Source organism: Adiantum capillus-veneris, chromosome 13 (genome assembly GCF_014529385.1).
Source record: "Adiantum capillus-veneris isolate H3 chromosome 13, ASM1452938v2, whole genome shotgun sequence".
NCBI classification, from domain to species: Eukaryota; Viridiplantae; Streptophyta; class Polypodiopsida; order Polypodiales; family Pteridaceae; genus Adiantum; species Adiantum capillus-veneris.
Genome location: NC_140943.1, coordinates 157,818,939 through 157,841,541, shown reverse-complemented (window position 1 = coordinate 157,841,541; position 22,603 = coordinate 157,818,939). Strand labels below are relative to the sequence as shown.

General features: G+C 49.2%; 1 protein-coding gene across 1 annotated transcript in view; it reads left to right on the top strand.

Moving 5' to 3' along the window:
- Window positions 1–22,603, top strand: part of LOC147445159 (uncharacterized) — a gene marked incomplete at its 5' end in the record, with an annotated part of 176,059 nt that overhangs the window by 43,092 nt on the left and 110,364 nt on the right. Inside the window, one exon of the mRNA XM_086528175.1 lies at window positions 10,840–11,044. Within this exon, the coding sequence (XP_086384301.1) occupies window positions 10,840–11,044 (205 nt within the window). The remainder of the gene's footprint in view (window positions 1–10,839; window positions 11,045–22,603) is intronic.

The window sequence follows — 22,603 nt, the reverse complement described above, 5'->3', positions numbered from 1 at the left end:
CCATCCTGCGTAAAGTGCCCTCTAGAAAGTCCCAGTCAACTCTGTCGTATGCCTTCTCAAAATCGAGAAGAAGAATCGCAAGCTCCTCCCCAGGGAGCCGTGCCAAGGCAGAAGCCTCCCAAAAAGTGAAGATGTTGTCAAGGATACTGCGTTCCTTGACAAAACCTGTCTGAGTCCCATGTATAAGGCTCTCCAAAAGTGGCTGAATCCTCAAACTCAGAGCCTTGGCAAGAATTTTGTAGGCTGAGTTGAGGATGGTGATGGGGCGCCACTGTCGAATCTCATCCAAGGAGCCACCCTCCTTAGGAATGAGGTAAATCAGGCCCTCACTCATGCTATCAGGCATCACTCCTGTGTGCAAAATGTACTGAAAGGCACTGCAAAGATCTGGGCCAAGCAGGTCTCAGTACTCCAAGAAAAAGCTGGGAGTCAACCCATCCTCACCTGGACAACTACCACGAGGAAGGGCCCTAAGAGCCGTGTGCAGCTCCTCAAGCTGAAGTGGCAGCTCCAGCCTCTGGCGCATCTCCTCTGTCACAAGACAAGGCATCTGTGCCCAAACGTGCTCCCTGCATGCATCCTATTGCTCTGACTGGGGCTCAGCCGACAGTAACTCACGGTAAAAGTCAGTAGCAACTGCACGCATATCCTCGGGCTCAAAAACGACTGATCCATCAGGTCTCCTCAACTGATTGACCTTGGCATGCGAGTGCCGAGGTCCCACTGTCTCAAAGAAAGCACCTGTCACTCTGTCACCCACCTGAGTCCACTGAGATGCCTGTCGGTGAAAGGCAAACTCATGACGCCTCTCCTCTGTGCAAGCAAGCTCCTGTCGAGCCTGCTGTAAATGCTCCTCCAACCATGGATTGTCTGGATGCTGCTCCTGCATCCTCTGTAGTGAAGCAATGCCTCGTCTGAGACGCTGCTCCTCCTCTCTCGCTGCAGCCCGTCGAGCCAAAGACTCCAGGAGAAAAAAATGGCTAAGCTGAGCTAGGCCTGAGGCCACTCTGTCTGCAGGAAGAGCCTGGCTGTCCATGCCCTCTGTTCAGAGAGTCTCTACCCGCTCTCTGAGTGCTGAGTCCAACAAGACCCGCTCTGGGATGCGAAGCATCGTGCTCCCACTCCTCTGCCTGTCTGCCACTGTGAGGATCACGGGTGCATGGTCCGAGAAGGATGTCCCTGCCAGGATGCCCACTGATCCCCCCAAGTCACTGAAGTGATCACTAGTGTAGAAGCGATCTATCCGCGATAGATTTACTCCTCCCACTCTGCGGTCCGATCTAGAGAAAGCAAGACTCTCTGGAGGCCTCACAAAGCCAGAGTGCTGCCATGTATCCGAGACCCTCAAAGTCAAACAAAACCTCTCCCAAGCTGCTAACTCCACGCCATGCACAGTAGCATGGCTGCCTCCAATCCTGTCAGAAGGGTCCTCCAACATGTTGAAGTCCCCTCCTACACACCAATGGTCAGCCTGTGGCAAAGACTCAACAATCTGCGACCAAAACTCTGCACGAGCACTCGCCGCATAGATGTTCAGGAAGCCCACAAGGCCACCCTGAACCTGCATAGTGATCCACTGAGCCCTGCCTGGCACAATAATCCCTCTGCCCACAATGGCCTGCTGCAATGAGTCCGCAATAGTCATACATACCCCACCCTGAATACCTCCAGGTCCAAAAGCAGCTGACCAAAAGGTGTCATATCGTCCACGCAAAATTTGACCACAACGCCGAATGCGGCACTCAGACAAATGGTGCTCCTGAAGCATGAGGAGATCAATCTCTCCACCCACAATGCAGCGCTGAAGCTCCTGACGCAATCGGCCCCGCTGTCGCTGAAACTGGGGCCCACCTAGTCCCTGCACGTTCCACGAGACGATCCTCATGGGGAACGAGAGAGAATAGATGTTGCCGCAGCAGCAAGACGGGATATCTTCGAGGCTGGCTTGGATGGGGAGTAATCCGCATCCGAGCGTTCTCTAGATAGGCGAGACTGCAGTGAGTGCCTAGCCCAAGCCCAGGTAGAGCGAGTTGTGCGTAAAGCAACCTCCTCTGTCTAGGAGTCCTGATGAATGTATACATAGCAAGGCAAACATTGCGTATCAGCAAAAAAGTACACCACAATGTGCCTACATCCTGCTGAGTCTGGGGGTGTCACCACAAACTTGGCCAGTGGCCACAAAGTTTGCAACAAATCTGTAACTCCAAGTTCACCCATGTGGTGAGAGAACTCGAGAACCTGTGTATGCAACCATCCCACCGCTGAGTCGAGGGACCACTCTGTCTCGGTCCTACCACAGAGGGGGAAGGAGAAACCAACTGCTGAGTCCAAGGCCTCTGCCCCCCTAGCTGCGAGGAACAAAGCGTGGACCCTGAAGCAGGCTGCCTCGTGGTCTGCTGCGGAATCGCCGAGAAAGCGAGTGAGCCCGGAGTCGAAGAAATCCCAGCGGTGTCGGAGGTCAATGCTCGTCAGACCACGGGGGATGGCTGTAAGGGAAGAAGTATGAATCTGCAGAGGGGGTCGCAAGAAGGGCAGACCCTCTCTCGCTAGGCGACTCGTGGTAAAGGCGCTGCCAAGAGATCTCCTAGCCGCCGGCGAGGGACCAGTCTCCCGAGTCGACTGTGGAACTGGAGTAGGAGGGGGGGGAGAAGGAGCAGGGGGGGCGGAGGGGAAGAGAAGCGGGGTGGGGCGGTAGAAGTAGATGGGCGAGGAGGGGAGTGGGCGGGAGCAGATGGCGGGGGGGAGGATGAGGAGGAGGAGGAGGGGAACTCTGAAGGTGGGGCAGTTGGCGAGGGTGAAGTGGAGGTGGAGGCTGGCGTAGGGGGCTCCTCCTGCTCAAGAGGGCCAAAACGGTTCCCCGTGGGAACCCACTGCTGTTAAGAAGGCACCTGCGGGCCACTCTGAGGGCCAGGTTGTCGCTATGGCCCCTGACGTCGACGGCCACGGGCCTGCTGCCACCCCTCCTCTGCTGGAGCCCCAGGCTTGGAGGGTGGCTCTGAATCTGTGCGCTGCGCCGCTGGCTGTGGCTGCGGCCCAGCCTTGGCAGGTTGGGGCTGAGGCTGAGGTGTAGGTCGAGGCCTCCTCCGTGGACAGGCCTTCGCTAAGTGGCCCATCTGTCTGCAAATGAAGCACTGGTTCGGGAGACCCGAGTACTCAACACTCTGTCTAAACCAACCCCCACTCACCCGAGGCAGAAGGATGGCTTTCGGGAGCGTGTGTGGGTATCTTTGACCAAAACTCGAATTGAGGGAATGCCACCCGCCTTGGCAGCTATTGATGCCGCTGTGCGGGGTGACTCCAAGACAGTCCCGATGGCGGAGCCAATTCTGGAGAGAAGTGGTAGGTACTCCCTCCGTAAACCCGGAAAGCAGACTGAGATGGGGATGTCTGCCTCCTCTACTAGCACGTCCGAAGTCGGGTCAAAACCATGTTGCCACTGTCGAAAGTGGGCGCGTGATGCTCGGATGGCCAGTGGACTCATAGCAATGACCTTGGAAGCCATCTCGGAGGTCTCAAACTCGATCTGGTAGTACCCCCGTCCGAGAATCTGGACATCCAAGATCTTGCCCACCTCTGCGAGAAGGCGGGCCTGGAGAAGGTCTCGCAGCTCTCCTCTGCTAGGTCGGGTGCCGAGAACCTTGCAGATGACCGAAGTCGCCTGCAATCTCTCTACCTCTGCGACAAGGCTCGCTTGCTCTGTAGGCGATAGAGCAAGTCAAATGGTGGACTCAGCGGGGTTGGGCGAGGGGGCTTCTGGCAAGTCCCTCTGTGGTGAAGCAGGAGTCTCCATCTGTGTCTACTGCTGTGGCGTAAGAAGGTGGGGACGACGGGAGGGCAGTGCAATTCGGCGCGCCAACCACTGCTCCAAAGAAATGAAACAGGTGCCGAAGGTGTCTACTTGCAGAGAGTTGTCGATGCGGAGGAACCCCACGGGCGGGCTAGCGGGCCAGGGCCGAGGGGGTGTGTGTGTGCAACGGGCAGGTATGGATAAGGGTAGTGCGAGGGGTGGCAGCGGGGGACTGAGGCGGAAGTTAGGCTGGGGGCGAGCGGGCGGGCAGGGATAAGGGCAGCACGAGGGGGGGCAGCAGGGGACTGAGGGCAGGCGGGGGGGGCGGGGGGTAGCCAGCTGAGGAGGGTAGCGTGCGCGGGGGGGGGGGCAGGGGCAGCGCTGGGGGAGGGCGGGAGCGATGGGGTTAGCACAGCAGCAGCGAGCGCGTCTCATTAAAATGCTCCACTAATTAGCAAGCTAACCAATTCATGACTAATACATCTTGTCGAGTATATTTTGCATATTCCATACCAATAATGACATTTGCGAGGTTATCAGTAATTTGACGTCGCGGAATGAAGCCGTAATGAGATTGATGCAAGCCTTCGTGTAAAAAGCATTGAGTCGGTTAGCAAGCATTTTTGCCATTAATTTATATACCACGGGCATAAGTGTAATAGACCGCCAATGTGAAAATTCTTCACAGAATGCATGCTTAGGGATTAGCTTGAGCAAACCTTCTTTCCAAGAGGAGGGTAATTCCTGTTGTTCCCAAGCTGTATTCATCATGAACAATAGAGGCAACTTCAAATAATCCCAGAAAGACAAGAAGAATTCCACAGAGAGACCATCCCAACCAGGAGCTCTCCATCGACCCAAATCAAGCAAGCTGGCATACAATTCCGACTCAGTGAAAACAGCTTTCAAGTCTTGAGCCTACCGCATCGAGAGAATGGAAGTAACATGCGATAGAAACATGTGACGTGCTTCGTGAGCTTCCCTCGTGGGAGAAGAAGGGGCCTCAAAAATCTTGCCATAATGAGAGTGTAGGGCCTCGAAAAGCGGAGGTCCACTCCCCTGACGGTAATTTAACTCTCCGTATAACTTGAGACTGCCTCGAGTGATGCAAATGCTGAAAGAATTGTTTAGAAGCACATCCTTTATCTGCAAAAGCTTGTTGACGAGCTCGAGTTTGCCATTTGGCCAATTTCCTCTCATCATTGTGCCTTAATATTGCGCGAGCATAAAACAACTCAAACATTTGAGCGTCAGTAAGAGAAGAATGATTAGCCAGGTGCATTAATCTTTTACAAGCATCTTTTGCCTGGTTAACCTGTTCCCTTAATTGTGACAAATAATCCCTGCCATAATCCTGTATAACTGATTGAACACGCATAACAAAACGAAACCATGCTATGTCCATGTCAACATACATCTGGGAGAGGAAAGGCGGGATGATATTCATAATTGTAGTGCGAAAAGGCATTATTGACATGCAGAAGTCTTTTCTTGGGTAGGCGATCATTGACATCAAAAGAGCCAAAACAAAGTTTCAAGCATACGGGAAAATGATCCGAGAGACACATAGCATAATCAATCCTCATCTCGCATACAAAGTCATTATATTCTTGCATGTGAAAAAGATACAAGTGATCCAGCCAAGCGCGATACATGGATTGAGCATTGTGCTGAAAAGTAAAGCCTGGATCAGTCGCATGCAAAAAGGGCCACAAATCAAGCCCATTACAGGTCGACATTAATTGATCCCATGATTGCCGTTCCATATGAAGCATGTGAGAATGGCCAGTAGTATTATCCGCAAGGTTTGGTGCATTAAAATCCCCGCAGAGAAAGGCATTGGAACCGTGCTCTATCTGCAGAAGCTGTGTATGCATATAATCCTTCAAATTCGAAAACTTCTCCATTGACAATACAGTGGATGGCCATCCATCTCCCAGCTGGGTCATTAAAGACCAGATCGGGAAGAGTTCGTGTCGAACAAGCATAAGCACTCCAGAATGGCCAGCTGATCTTGCATAAGCTATCTAGTAGCCCGCAAAGTAAGAAGTCTTTCCTGCAAATTGGTGCTGGTTATGCTCTTGAAGAACCACAATGTCTGCTTTACATGTATGTACATAGTGCCAGGTAAGCCGCCCCTTGTCGTGATTGCATAACCCACGCACATTATAGGAGATGGAATTCAAAGAACTATGCATTCTATATGGTATATACAGTGGACGAGGAAACAGAAAAAGAAAGGGGGGAATAAAACTCAAGTACCAGTGCCCATCGACACATCCTCCCGAGCTGAAGGGTTTTGGGTCAATACTGGACCTGGATAATTGAAAGTAAATGCACGTTGCGATGAAGAAGCTTCTACAGTAACAACCTCCTTGGAAGAAAGAACAACCTTGTCCCAAGCTTCAGCCAAAGAAGTGTCGTCATTACAAGGGATTTTTTTCTGAGCAACATTCTTCAAAGGAGGCACATAATTACGAGAAGATGCCGGAACACCAGTTGTAGCAACTTTGGCGGGTTTCTTCGGCACTATCCAAGTTTGAGAGGTTGAAACCTGTTCTTTTCCCTTGTCTTTAATATTAAGAGAAGTAGAAAGCAAGGTGGAATCCGTACATATGTACCTTATGATTCCGTACGGTACAGTACGTACCGTACGGCATTTTAAATTTTTTTTAATTTAATAGGTGTTTTTTTTTGTTTTTGTTTTTGTTTTTTTTTTGGGGCCATTTTCTCCACGAACCACTCGCGCTAGAGGCGCTTTCAGATTGAGATAATAGGGTGAAAGGGAGAGAGCCTTAGGCTTTTTTAATCGACCAGGATTACAAAAGACTCTCTTTTGAAAGGTATGTGAACTTAAATTTAGTGTAATTTTCTTTTTTTACAAATGGTTCGTATCTATCACGTACCTAAAGGTTGGTTCAGTACGGAAGTACGTTCCGTACGCACCTAAATCGTACCGTACACTACGTACCTTTCCACCTTGGCAGAAAGTGCAGACAATTGTACTTGTTTCCCCTTGCCTTTAATCGCACGTACACTACGTACCTTTCCACCTTGGCAGAAAGTGCAGACAATTGTACTTGTTTTCCCTTGCCTTTAATCGCCCCAGCTGAGGGGGAGGAGGTTGAAACTCCTTTAGTTTGAACCTGAGTAGAAGATTTCGAAGGCGAGCGAGGTTGAGGAGCAGGGAAGGCTGAAGGAGGTGGTTGCAGATTTGGTTCTGGACATTCGGATTGCATATGACCAAATTTTCCACAGCGCAAGTAAGAATTTGCAAACTTGCCCCATTTAAGCTTAAATGGGCGCTTTCCAACCACTGTATCCCCAGAATCAATCGAAATACGTGCTGGTGTGGGGATATTCGTGTCCCACAAAATACAAAAACGGTTTGTTTTTGCCTCCAGCGTAGGAGGGCAAATGACTTTGCCTAACTAAGCAGCCAACAAAAGAAGAAAATGACGCCAAGTGTGAAGGAAGTCGACCACCTCAACCCAGAGGGGACACTTGTGACGAATGAGACTCTGATAGTCCTTGGTAAGAGCTCAGCGCAGCACATAAGTCATCTGCGTATTGAAGAAAAGAGGAGACATTTCAAGCAGAGCATCCCGAGCATCCATGTCAACCAGCAAGACTTCGTAGAACCCTTGCGCGCCAAAGTAAACCCCTCAGACTGCTTGCCGTTTGAGTAGGAAATCAACCCATTAGCCTACATCCTGAGCCGTAGGCATTCTACCCGGGAAAAAAAGAATCACAACGTTAAGTGTATATTGAGCAACAGGATCCATGAGCTCCATTGTAGGGAAGCGCACTTCCATAACATGAGTGGATCCTTCCCAGGCTTGACGTGCATCCTCGAAGTCCTCATGCAAACATTCTTTGATAAGACTCAAAGCATCCATCTCCGAAGTTTCCATGGCTTTCCGACGCTTATATATACATTGATCAGTCGAATCCATGTGAAGCTCTCTCACACACACTCTCTTCTTTTTTTGGGAGTTTTTGATGTATGAATGCTATATACACAGGCAGACACACGCACCGGCTAGTTGTACAAAAACACACACCGCTCTCTCGCACACAAGACGACGGAAGGACCGCGTGCATGCAAAATCAAACTTCCACCCCCGGCGCGGTGTGAAAGGGCCTACACAGGGTAGATGTTGTGCAGAACAGAGTTGCGCGACAGACAAGGCCGAAGGATTCACCACACACCCAAATCCCCCACGAGCGTACACACACACACACTCGACATAGACACACAAACACACACGCAAGGCGGCTGTGATGCTGTAGGTCTCTCTCACACTCACACACTCGCTGTCACACCACACGCACATACACACACCCACCACACATAACCACACACACACACACACACACAAGTATCACAAGAGGAGATCTGCTGGCAGCAAACTTCTGTCTTCACCATCAGTAATGTGATTACTTGTTAGCTATTCCTTCCACAAGAGAAATTGATGTGAATTTCTGCGTGGTCACAGGTGTAGATTGGTTTTCCACATTCATGCGTAACATATAAGTGTTGTTCACACACACACACACTTTTTTTTTTGTAAATCTGCTTTGATTAATTTACAAGTGGGAAACCTCAAAGTAAGGAAAACCCACGAAAAGAAAGGGATACAAAACACGGAGCACTATGAGGCTCCGAAGGCTAGAAACAGTCAAAATAAATCCTGTAGGTTTCAAGAGTGATGTCTCCTGCGTCATAGGCAAAATGCAACGCTTGTCCAAGAGATAATTTGAAATAGGGAAAGGGGTCAACAAGAGTGCCCTGGAACATTCAGGAGTTCCTATGATGCCAGATGGCCCACATAGTCCAAAATCTGACCCAGGTGAAGAACACTGTAAACTGAGATTGCTGTGACCGAAGCACTCCAAAAAGCCAAAATCGTATGTGAAAAGAGCCAGAAGGAAAACGCAGCCGAGGAGCAGTGGACACTTGCCGAATGAAGGCTCTGGAGTGACGACAACACCACAGTAAGTGTGGGACGGTCTCGTCAGCTTCAAGGCATCTGGGGCAGCGGGAAGGTGCAATATGCCGAGCATGCAACACAGTGCCAATAGGTAGAGCTCCCACCAAGCACCGCCACAGAAAAACACGTTCCTTCAAAGGCAGATGACTCTGCCAAATACGAGACAATGTGTGTTGCCACCACAAGGATGACTCGGAAAGCGATCATAGCTGATTACCCCGATGCACAATCCATACATCAGACTGAAGAATGGCATAGACAGTGGCAGTTGAGATGCAGTCCAATCTAGTAGTAGCCAGATTCCAATCAGAGAAGCGAGAGTCTTCATCCAGAGGAGGAATGGGCGAATGAGCAGCAAGCATGTTTTGAATCTCCCGCCAAAGAGGAGAATAGTGAAGACCCAACCGAAAGCGGGAGACGGCATCAACGAAAGAAAGAACATAACCTGAGTCATCAACCACCTGATGCACGTGACAGATTCCTTTTTGGGAAAGAAAATACTCTTGGCGAGGAGACAGTTGAACCAAAGTCGAAGCAAAAACCCTGCTCCAATGCAGACTCTCCAAGCGAAGAGAGTTACCCCCAAAGGATTGTGGACCATCCCAAGCCAATTGCGAAGTGACAACCTTTTAATCAACAATTAGAGAAGAAGTAAAGGGACATCCAGTAATGTGTCCTTCAAGCTTCCCAAAAACAACATCCCAATAAGTCAGTTTCCAATGACCAAAAGAAGGGGTGACAATGTGCGCACATAAATGTCAACACACGCACACACACACACACACACACACACACACACACACACACACACATACATGTATACATGGTGTAGAGGTGTGGGGCTCTAGCATGGTTCATTGCAGTAGACATTGTCTATGGTTGATGGAGAGGCCCTCAGTCACTTGAAGTCAAAGATAATCCAGAGCACGGGCTGTGTCCCACATCAGAAGATATGTTAGAGGAGACATTGGTGAAACACCCATCATAGTGGAGGCATTTACTCATAGCTTACAGGAGCTTTTGAGAAAGATATGTGCTAATAGCCCTAGAGTCCTCTAGACAGTTGCTACAGAGAGCTGGGTACGGAGATGTCTTTCTATCATGAGCACCTTCTCTATTCTCCTGAGGATACATTTATATGGACATACATCTCTAATGTGGGTTGAGATATGCCATTTGTTGGATATTCACATCCTCGCACCACCTGGAGATGGGACTTTGAGTGGACGTTACCATTGCTTATTGTGGGAAGGATTTGGACCCTTTTTGAGAGTCATGGACTCCCCAAACTACACATGTCTTAGCTTATGGAACACCCAGGCACCAAGGGCCTATTTAGAGAGAAATCACAGATTTTTCATCCCCAAAGCAGACAGGCACGATACAGCCAGGGGTCCAGTAGAGGGCATCGAGTGGACAAAGCCTCTTAAATACAATGCTCGAGAAGGCCGAGACGCTGAGGGAGAGCACTGCACTTGTGCTGTTTATAGAGGAAGACCCTGGATATCATTGCCTAAAACCTGGCGAGGCCCTTTCATCTCTTTCCTATGGAGAAGATAGATACCATACTACAGAGACCCATGTGAAAATTCATGGGATGACCCCCTCTCCTTGTATTGTACCATCTTCTTCATAACTCGAGTCTTGTACCTTCCTCTTCAGGTCCATTGCCTTTGTTACATCCGATGCATACATAGCATCTTTCCTATTTTGATATCATCCTTTGATCATTCTGGCCTTTTGCAGACGTCAGTCATACATTTTCACTTCATTTCTTTGTCCCCCCTCTTTACACCATCATCTCTCTCCCATCGCAATTAGTATAATTATTGATAGAGCTCTTGATTATACAGACTAATGCCATGACTTTTTAACTCTACAATTTTTTTGCTCAGATGTTTTTGGCATTTTCTTTTCATTGTTTTACCTCTCTTGTTTTTCAAAAGGTATCATGTGTCCACAAGAAATTTTAACATGTTTTACTGTCCAGTGTGTTGATGTTTAGCTTGAAGTGTTTTCTTCCAGCAATATTTTTATGCATGCTATTATGTAAAGTAGGGAGGCGCTTTCAAGGGCAAATGACGAAGTGCAAAAGCTTAGGCGTGAGATGCAACGCTCTGCTGCAAGTGATGCTGTTGAGAAACAAGCTAAGGATAAAGAAATAGAAGCATTAATTTCACGTAATGAGCAGCTGGAAACAGAACTTCAAAACATAAGTCTAGAGGTGCAGGTTTCTTCTGCCAAAGGTGCTTTGTATGATGAGGTTGGTTTCCTCTTATCACTGAGTGTATGTTTATTGGAGTAAGAAATAATGTGGGTGGTAGTATGAATATCAAACAAGCCTAGGAATGAGCCCTCAAGAAACTCAAGGCGAAGAAGAGCCAATACGTTTCTCGTGTTTCAAATGAAACTCATTTTCTCTTGAAAAACTCACACTTTTCTGCCACACAATACATTGCATCAATCAGCATCTAAAGGGTTTATTCATGTGTTCATGAGCTGGTCTTTAGAATATATTTTCCGACAAATCAGTGGTGAATCTTAAACTCTTGACATAGTGCCCAAATTATCTTAGATAATTGTCAGAAAATGTCACTGGCATTTATCCATACTTGGATGTATGATTTGTGTACAATGTGAACTCTCCTACTTTGTTCTAAGTGGTGTACAGACACCCAAAACATACTGAGACGAAGGAGCATTTTTGAGGTGACTTGGGCTTACTTGAGCCTTCTTTGTATGCTAAATCCTTTTTATCATATTGTGTTTGCCCTAAAAAACCTGAAAAGGTAAAAAGACAGATTATGTCTTTCTCTCTTGGTGTTATGTTAAGTTTTCATCCAGCTTGCATTTATTTTTGAGTGTGTTAAGTTTTAGCTCACAGTTGAAACTCAATGTATGGTTTTTCTCAATGGTTTGAACCATAACTATGCTATGCAATATGGTTTTCCCAAGCAAAAAGTATGCTACTCAAGTGGTCGTTGCTAGACCAAACAAGAAAACAAACATGGCAGAAAGGAAGGAATGGAACTGGTTAAATACATCATTAATGTCATAACCAGTCATTCATCTGCAGAACTACTATGTGATTTCTCACCCGCAGATGGATCGTTTGCCCGCTCTGTCATGTGAGCATTATGGACTGAGGAAATTACCTCTTAGGCCATTGTTTTAGCTCTTTCGAGGTTGTTGTTACTTCTGAGTTTTTGAGGCAATAGTCTAGTCTCAACTCAAGTAGGAGCTGGGAGCCCCTATAGAAATTTAGTCACTACTATTCATAATAGAGCTATTATTGTATGACCACCATGTGTTTACAAATTGCACTTTCTTTCAAAGCATATATTGATCCTGGATTTTTAAGGTAGTTGTTTAAATTGCATTCGTAAACTTGAAGATTTTGTATGCGATCCCAGTGAGTTGATATTGAGTAACAACTCGACACATATGTGTTAAAGTTGTGGCATCTCAAGTGAACTGCCCAATGTGATCCTAATATTTATTTCGGCTTTTAGTTATTTATTGTACTTTTCAAAGTGTGGGTAGGGCAATTAGCTAAGGTGACTATATAAGTACACCTTGCCCCATTATATAACTATCAATTTGGTTCAATAGAGTCTCTCTCTCTCTCTCTCTCTCTCTCTCTCTCTCTCTTCATCTCATAGGCAACGTTGGCCTCTTTAAGATAAAGCACTCTCTCTCTCTCTCTCTCTCTCTCTCTCGTCCGTACTCTATCGCTGCCCCTCGCTTGCCATACGTCCTCATGCTCCCCCACTCGCCCAGCTACCGCGCCCGCTGCTAGTGTGGGTGCACACCCCTTTGTCGCGGCCTCTCAATCATGAGAAAGCCGAATAGCAAGGATGACCCGGTGGAGGATGCCATCCAAAAATGCAAAGAAGAACTGAGCGAGTCCATCTGTAAGATCAACTGCCACCTCTTAGCTACTATTAACGGCCTCGACGCACGCGTGGCAGCACAGGAAAGCACGATACGTACACTCGAAGATCGTGTGAAGGCCCAAGATGAGGAAATCGCACTACTCAAGAAAGCTTGCAGAGGTGCGATCGCAGAATGTCCTCGAAGAGGGAGAACTTCAACCCTCTGTCATTGAAGAGCTTAACACGATCAAGGAACAAGTACGGGCCATCAAAGAAGGTGGGGAGCAGCAAAAAGAAATGACGACCTTGTGGGTAGATGTCATCACAAAGACCCAGCATAAAGCAGAAAAGGCCGAAAAATGGATCGAGATTGTCAAGAAAGGGAAAGGCAAGGAAATAACTCCCACCCCCACACCAACCATCATCAACCTGACACTCGAAGAGGAGCAAAGGAGACGTGTGCGGGCCTTACACATAAGGGTATGTGGCCTCAGAGACCAAGATAATGACCTTGGTGGGGGTCAACGAGCAGACGCATACAAGGGCTTGGAGAGTGGGCACTAAGAAAAGTGGGAGCAACGGAGAAACCTCGAAGGAAAGGGCACTCATTCTCCGCTTCCCCTCCATGGAAGCGAAGAAAGATTTCTTGAAGAAGAGAGTGACTCTAAAGAAGATGGGCATCTTTCTTGGAGATGACCTCACCCTCTCGCAGATTGCTCATATGCAAGAAGTAATGTCGGAAATAAGAGCAGCAAGGGAAAAGGGGAAGATTGCCTTTTACAGGGATGGAAAGGTGGTGATATTGGAGCGACGCCGTGCATGACGGTGCGAGACCCATGGGACCACACTAAAGATGGCAACCTGGAATTGTAACGGGTCACTCTGTCTTGATGTAGGGGCCTTTGAGGATAGCTTTATGGGGAGAGACATCATTTTCTACTCTGAGACGCATCCCCCTTTGCTATTTTGGATAATGACATATGGGAGTTTTCCAAGGATGGTGACATTATCATACTAGGGGATTTCAATGCTAGGATTGCCCACCACCAGACAATATTCTATGATACTTCCGAAGAGATGCTCAGGGAGCTGGACGTCACAGAGATGGGTCTATCCAGACTATCACAAGATGAGGAATACACTGAGTATGTGGTAGATACTTGATAGATATGGGAACCGCACACAGATTGGCCATTGTGAATGGCCTACAAAGATTTTCGACAGCTGGAGGTTTTACTTGCTTTCCACACCGACATGGTGCAAGCACAGTGGATTATGTTATGGCCCAGCCACGTCTCATCCCATTCTTTCAGGATTTCATGGTGGGCACTAGGCCAGTTGGAGTAGCAGTTGATCATGCTATTGTGTCTTTCATCCTGACCTTTCAGTTCAACACACCTCCATTAGGTGGGGTCCCCATACACACTCGGTATACCTTCATGAGGGAGACGGATTCTGTGTATATGGATGAGATATACAGGCAGCTATGCACCCAGGAGCCGGGACGGCCACTAGATGAACTCACTCAGAGTTTGACAGAGATGCTCCATGATGCAGCATCAGAGGCATACCCCCATAGCCAGCCCACATGGAGACGATCTGGGAACATGCCCCAGAACAGTTGGTATGATGAGGAGTGCAAAGAGACGAGGATCAAACTACAGAGGGAAGTGCTCACGGGTATTACCACACATCGACAGTCACGGATTATCTTTCGCCGCCTAGTGCGACAAAAGAAAAGGGCCTATCTATCTCAGCTAGAGCGGGATCTATATCAGCTATTTATAAGTCAGGACTCAGGCGAAGCATGGAGGCTATTCCACGGGCATTCACCACCACCCGCGGTCACCTCCACTGAGAGATGGGGGGAATATGCCACATCTCTCTACACAGCATCAGGGCAACCACCTCTGCCGGACCCACTAGAGACATGCCCAGAGACATGTTCTTTCTTTACTGCGGAGAGGGTAAGGAAAGCCATTGACAGGATGAAGACAAGGAGAGCGCATGATCATGATGGTTTCGTAGCAGAGCACTTCATCCATGCCAGGGATATGCTTGTAGAGCTCCTGGCTATGATGTTTAATCGAGCCATGTATGAAGGCTTCCCGGAGACCTGGAGTATGTCTACGATTGTGCCTATTTTCAAGTCAGGAGATCCCATGATTCCCACGAATTATCGCACCATCATGGTTGGCCACACATTAGCTAGGTTGTATGCATCCGTCCTTGAGCAAGAGCTGAGTAGATGGGCAGAGCGAGAGGGAATAAGAGCACGAGGGCAAGCAGGTTTCAGGAGAGGTTTCTCCACTCTTGACCAGATTCTGACACTCAGAGCTATTATTGAGGAGGGTAGACACCATGGCAAGAGAATCTATTGTAGCTTTGTGGATTTCCGCAAAGCTTTTTACACAGTGCCGAGAGCCAGACCTATACATAGACTACAGGACAGGGTGTGCCTACAGAGCTGATTTGGGGTATTCTGGCTCTATATAGGACAGTGATGGACGGGTACGCACCACTGAGGGAATGTCTGACATGGTCCACTCCACTATCGGAGTAAAGCAGGGATGCCCACTATCCCCGACTCTTTTTGGGATGTATGTGGATGAGTTTTCAGACTATGTAGAGCAGCAGGGAGACAGGGGGGCTCAGCTAGTAGGGACATGGATTCCACTGTTACTATATGCTGATGATATTGTGGTGATTTCAGACTCCCGAGAGGGGATGCAGTATCATTTGGATGCTCTGCATACATTTGCTCGTGACAGTGGATTGTCGGTCAATCCGGGAAAAACCAAGGTTATGGTGTTCAACACCACACCACAGTGGGTCAGGAGTTCGGCACCCACATTTATGTATGGCCAGGAGACTGTGGAGTACACAGATGCATATACCTATCTTGGGGTAGTATTCAGTGGACCGGTGTTTTCACTAAGGAGAGCATCAGAGACTAGACTGACGAGAGCATATGCAGCTTTGGGAGGACTGGAGAGGATGTGTTCGCAGGTTCAGTTTCAGGAACCGCGAACAAAGCTATGGCTCTTTGACACTCTAGTGACTCCAGCTATGCTCTATGGAGTTCAGGTATGGGGACCCTCAGTAGATCACCGTGGGAGATCTGGTAATACAGATGGATGGAGATGTATGGAGAGGCCTCTGGTCTCTATGATCGCTCGGATGATTCGGGCTAAGGCCTCAGTACCACATGAGATTATCCGAGCCGAGCTAGCCCCCCCCCCCCCCTCGTGGTGGAGGCATTGACGAGATCAGTGTCCTTTATGCACGGTTTATGGGATCTCCCCAGAGACAGATACGCTCGGCTTGCCCTGGAGTCATCTCGACAACTAGCTCTACAAGGCGATACAACATGTTGGTATGGACAGATGGCATCATGGTTCCAGTCGCATGGTCTCAATATGGATAGATTACCTCCGCTTCAATACTCCTTGGATGCACCCTCCTTGTCTCTCACATGGACAGAGATCACCAGGCTCATACGTCAGGATTTGATTCAACTAAATACCAGGAGCACATGGATACAACCGACACAGGAGTTGGGCACGAAGATGGCCTTCTACAGAGAGCATCTTCTCCAACTCACGGAGGACGGATTTGTGACTAGGCCACCATACATGGAGACACACTTATCTCATGGAATAAGATGCGCTATTGGACAGATACGCACATCCTCACATCAGCTCCAGATGGAGACTGGCCGATTCCGAGGGGTGCCGGCAGGAGCCAGGATATGTCACCTATGTAACTTAGAGCCAGAGACAGAACTGCACTACACATGCCACTGCCTGGCATACTATGAGATACGCGGACGCTTCCACTGCTTGTTTAGAGAAGGGTTCAGACCTTTTTCTAGAGTCATGAGATACAAGGATCAGAAGTGTTCCTGCTAGAGCTACGCAGACTTAGGGAGAGCTTGCTGAGGACATCAGGGGAAAGACAGTCTCAGAGACGAATCAGAGAGTTCTTTACACCAGACGGAGGAGAGCAAACGGAGCAGTCATTACAGCCTACTCATACTAGAGGTACACTGCTTGACAGAGCCACTGAACTTGGTAGATCTAGACGTCACGACCTCGGGGGGTCTCCCACTACCGACGAAGGTTGCAACAGAAGATACAGATCACTCTAGCTCGACATGCAAGACACCCAACCGGAGTTCTGACCATGGACGAAGTCGATGAGATCCGACAGCGACCGATGAGAGATTTCATCTGAACCCACAAACCCCCCCCCCCCCCCCCCCCCCCCCCCCCCCCCATATTCCCTTTCTCCTTAGTGCCTTAGTGTTTTAGTGTTAGTTCTTTGTAACTTGGTAATTTCCGTACTCAGACATGGTATCAGATTCACCAATTGTAACTTTTTGGTCTCATAGGTCATTTTGGCCTTTTGAAGACGTTAATATAACATTTCATTTCATTTCATCTCTCTCTCTCTCTCTCTCTCTCTCTCTCTCTCTCTCTCTCTCTCTCTCTCTCTCATAGACCGAGCATTGGAGCTAGGGAGATCTAGACGACCCCGATGGAGAAGAGGAGCTACACGGTTTCGAAGGAGGCTACAGCAAAGGATTCAAGCCATACTCTTTCGTCGTCCAGAGTGAAAATGAAGATGGATCTCTACTCTCCTCCCGAATTGTCTTCACATTGTACTGCTTAGTTTAGGATCCCGCAGTATTTATATTTTGTTATCCTAGTTTAATTTATTTTGTTAATCTGAATTTGTATCAGATACACCGCATTGTAACTTTCTGGTCTCATAGGTCACTTTGGCCTTTTGAAGACATTAATATAACATTTCATTTCATTTCATTTCTCTCTCTCTCTCTCTCTCTCTCTCTCTCTCTCTCTCTCTCTCTCTCTCTCTCTCTCGTGCATCCTCTCCCCCCGCCTGCTGGGACAGCGCATCCTCTCCCCCCCCCTTGCTCAACTGCGCATCCTCTCTCCCCCGCCTGCTATGAGAGCGCGCCAACCCCCCCCCCCCCCCCCCCCCCCCCCCCCCCCAGCCCGCAGGTGCATTACATGGCGCGCAGTCACACAGTCGCACATTTTTTCAGACCTGATAAAAATTTTCGGACCTGCAGATTTCAGACCTGCAAAAATACAGAAAATAAATTTTGACAGTTTCAGAATTTTCAGAATTCTGCATTTTCAGACTGACGTTGTCCTTGGTTAATGTTAGAAACGTTGCAAGGCAGCGGTGGAAGAGAAGGCAATACACGGTGCTTCTTCTTGGAGCTACCGGCGACAGCAACCCAGCGCGACAACATTTTGAAACGCATATAGCGGAGACACTTGCAGGTGCCAAACATCCTCGCCCCCGTCTTGCGACAGCGTGTTGAAACTCTTCGACGATGGCCTCTACCCAATCTCAGCGTACTAAAATGCTGCAGTCCATATCCCGTGGCGGTGACTAGTTCTCTTGCCCGCCGACGACCCTCCCTCCCCCCCTACTTGCCTTAGCGTTTTAAAATGCTGTTTGCTGAAGGTGGTGGGCACATTGGGGCAGCGAGATGGTTGCTAGTCGACAAAGCCTTGGAGACTTGGAGCAAAAGTTTTTGGAGTGTGAACTTGTGGAGCCCTCCGCTCTTGCAGAGTTTTGAGGGTTGCTTGGGGATTGTGCGGCAACCCTTTTGAAGTGCGAGAAGGACGATGAGTTCTCTCCAGAACCCGTAACTTCAATATGGCCCCCCCCTTGCTCGAGCGCCAGCGACGACATTGACAACCAAAACAAACAAATGGCTATGGATAGCAGATCAACCAGTTCCCCGTTAGCAGCGTATGCTCGATAACTGTTCTCACAGAAGCCATCAATATATTTGGCTCGAGATTGTGAAGCCAAAAGCAAATGCACGAGCTTGCTAGAGAGCATAGGAAAAGGCAAGCTTAACAAGGACTACAGTACCACTGCTCAGTTAGCTGCCTCGGAACCCACAAAGATCGAGATCCATTGTTATAAATGTGACATGACGCTTTGTTCGGATCGGGAGTTTGAAGCCAAAGACAAAGCAAGATCTCACAGAATGGCAAAGGCAAAGGCAAGCTCGATAGAGAAAACGGGGATAAAGATTTGATATAGGAGATCGGCATGGCGCATATTGTGGCGATCACAGTGGCCACGACACCAGATTTCTAGTTATATGGTAGGTGCCGCCACTAGCTTTAGCCAGAGAGCGGCTTGTGAGTGGCAGAGAGGGGCAAGCAGTGCTCTCTATAAGTAATTTGGATGCTTGTGTTGGAGTTCAAGTTATCGATGTTTGAACGTGTGGGTCTGAGTTCAAGGCAAGCCTTCCCGAGGCTCCCGTGGTGTTCTCTCGAAGTTTAGGTGCGAAACCCTAAACTTGCAAAAAAACAAAGCAGGTTGTAATTCTCCATTTTGGATCGTTTTTAATGGAGCGAACGCGTCTACGCGTGTCCCAAGGGCTCCCGCACGCAATGGGACAGTCCCCTTGTGATTTGGATGAGTTTTGACATGAGTAAACTCTCCAAATTCGCAATCTTTTGCGATGGAATTGTGCGTACCTATGGGGGATTAGCAATTAGCTAATCCGGTTCCTATCTAGAAGGCTCTTGCCTCTGCCTTGGCAAACGGGCATAAAACCCCTAGAACTGTATAGCCAATTAAGAAGCCCAACTAGTGGGGCATTACCATATGTGCAAAGGGTAGAGAGAGATGCGCGAGAGCAAATCATCACGCTACATAAGACAAAGGAGAAGGAAAGATTTCCATTAAGGTTGTGAGCTTGCACCCACTACTCACACACTCTATAATTGCACAATGAACAAAATCAGCCTCCTCTCTCACTTTTGGTCGCCCCCAACTGGGATGGACTAAGTGTTGACGTGCAGATTGCTTTCCTTCTACCAAGTGCCCGGTTTGCCCCGTTGGTTTAATTCCCTAGTTCCCACCAAATTTTTTTTTCCCCGAGAAAAAGATCCTTCTATTAGTTAAGGAAACTGCCCATAGGGCTACAACCACCTCTACTAGAGAGGGCTACAACAATCATAAGGGGGAGACTCTCCCAATGAAAAAAAATAAACCATGTACAATGAGGCTAAATCAAGAGATGGGAGGAGGGAAAAGCCACAGAGGTGGACGATAGTGCCATCTTAGCACACCCTAGACCATGGTGAAGAAAGGCCTAGGTCGCTAGAGTTGAAGGAAAGCCTCTCTACGCTCCCGCATGCAGTTGGAGTTGCTCTGGAGTCTCTCGAACTGTCCTCAGAGAGTACAGACCAGCTCTAGCCAAAGATCTCGAACAGTCTCTATTGGTGGTACAGGGCGAGCCTTAAAGATGCGAAAGCAGCGGGCCCGTCAAATGAGCCAGAGTGTCAGGCCACAAATGAGCTCCCAACACTCCTCTCTCTCACTGCACCACTCCTGTGGAGTAAGCTCTGTAGCAAGCTGGAGTGTAGGTCGACCCCCCTGCATCACTATCATCCTGTTGGTGGAGGATAGCTCAAATTGAAGTGCCGAGCCCGTGAGAGTGGACCAAGCAGATGCCCCCTAAGTGTATTGCCGTGCCATGGAAAGAGCTGGCATCAGCCGAAGGACACGAAGCCAAACCTGCTGTGCCAAAGGACAATCCCAAAGAAAATGCCGCTGACTCTCCACAGGATGGTCATAAGCTGCGCATGCTCCCCAGAGACCACTATGTACAAGCCAGCTCCCAACTGCTGTAGCTCGATGTGCAACCAGCCACTGGAACAAAGTGACTCGCCATGGCTGTCTGGAGTCCCACAACCTCGTCCAAAAAGCTGACAAGGACTGAGCTATGAGACCCTCCTCCTGCCAATGAGGTGCTGCGGCAGGACGAGGCTCTCTGTGTGCTGCCAATATATGACGTCCTAGTCGAACAGTGTACTGAAAGAAAGGGACACCTAGATGGTCGGCTGAGGAGAAAGGGTCCCTCCAAAACCACTCTCGAGGATCCCACTGCACTCGTGTCAGTGGACAGCTTTCTCCAATGGCCAGTCTCAATAGCTGTTGGGTGAGGATCTATGACACAAAGTCCTCCCACAAATACCCACAACTCGGATCCTCTGAAAACAACACTCTGCCATGTGTGGGGCCTCTAATGAAACTCGGTGTAATCGACCCTCACCCTGTAGCTCGAAAAACAGGGAGGGGACTGTCTCTGAGCAAGCTGGAACTGCGATGAGAACCTTCAGTCGCGTGAAGGCTCCCATCCATCTGGGCGCTGCTGACTCCAGAGTTGTATGCCACTCAATAGGTACTGCCTTTGTGATGTCCTGACACATGCTCTACACCCCTCTCATGCCCTGTAGTTGAATGCTCCGAAGCTCCTTTGACAAGCCTGAAAGCTGTAGCCAGTCACCTAAAGTGCGTGCTGGACCCTCTGCCATGGGACCCCAAGAAACATGAGGCCTACTACCAACCAAGTGGCCTCTCTGAGTGCTAACCATGAGGTTCCAAACAAGGGGCTGTCTCAAGGGCTCCTCCGTGCAAGTAGGCTGATGCTGCTTCAGGCCTCTCTGCAGCTGCTCCCAGGAGCGGCGCAGACTCACAACAAAATGGACCTCCGGTCTCTTGCTCAGGCCAACTTTGACATCTCTGAAAATCCATTTGGTTGAAGGTCACCAGGGGCCTCCAGCCTGAGGCACTCTAGCACTAAGCTGCTGAAGCAAAAAATCCTTCCAGGGCTCCTCCCCTGGCAGTAATCCTCTGATAACAAACTTCCCAAGAAGGGCTCTTCTCTGCTGTGCTTGGTCTAAGATCCCCTACCCTCCCTGAGAACAAGGAAGAGTGATGACCTGCCAAGCCACTTTGGCCAGGCTATCTGAGTGTCACGCCCTGACCAAAGGAAGTTCCTGATCAGTCTCTCTACCTAGCTGATGCAGGAATTCGAAAAGATCCAACAAGAAGTGATGTACCGCAGTTTCTTGGGGTCCCATGGCAGCAGGTCCAGCGCGCTCTCTAGGTGACTGGCTAGAGTTCACAGGTTTGTCAGAGGAGGTGCAGGTTGTCCAGCTACAGGGCATGAGAGGGGTTCAGAGCATGTGTCAGGACATCTCAGAGTTAGTTCCAGCTGACTGGCTCACGCCTCTCGAGCCAGTGGCACCCCGGTGGATGGGAGCCTTCACACGACTGGAGGTTCTCATTTCAGTCAGGGCTTGCTCAGAGACTGTCCCAGCCCTGTTCTTCGAGCTTCAGGGTGGGGGACGACTACAGAGAGTTGCAGTAGAGGCCCCGCAGGTAGCAGAGTGTTGTTTCCAGAGGATCCGAGTTGTGGGCATCTGTGGGAGGACTTGCGTCATAGACCCTGACCCAGCAGCTCTTGAGACAGGACACTGGAGGCTATGGGCTTGGGAGTGCTGTCCACTGGCACGAGTACAGTGGGATCCTGGTGAGTGGCTATGGAGGGACCCATTCTCTTCTGCAGACCGCCCAGGAGTCCCTTTCTTTCAGTACACTGTTCGGCTTGGACGTCATATACTTGCAGCACAGAGTGAGGCCCGCCCCGCTGCAGCACGTCATTGGCAGGAGGAGGGTTTCACAGTTGAGTTCTTGGTAGCTTTTTGGCAGAGGCTGTGGGACTCCAGACAGCCGAGGCGCGTCACCTTGTTCCAGTGGTTGGTTGCACACAGCGCCACAGCAGTAGGGAGCTGGCTTGTACATTGTGGTCTCTCGGCCGCATGTACAGCCTGTGACCAGTTGGTGGAGAGTCAGCGTCACTGTCTTTGGGACTGTCCCTCGGCCCAGCAGGTGTGGTTACGAGTTCTTCGGCTGATGCCTGCCCTCTCCACGGCTCGACAGTACACTTGGGGGGCAGCGGCTTGGTCCACCCTCACGGGCCCGACACTTCAGTTTGAGCTATCTTCCACCAGCAGGATGATAGTGATACAGGGGGGTCGACCTACACTCCAGCCTGCTACAGACCTTACTCCACAGGAGTGGAGCAGTGAGAGAGC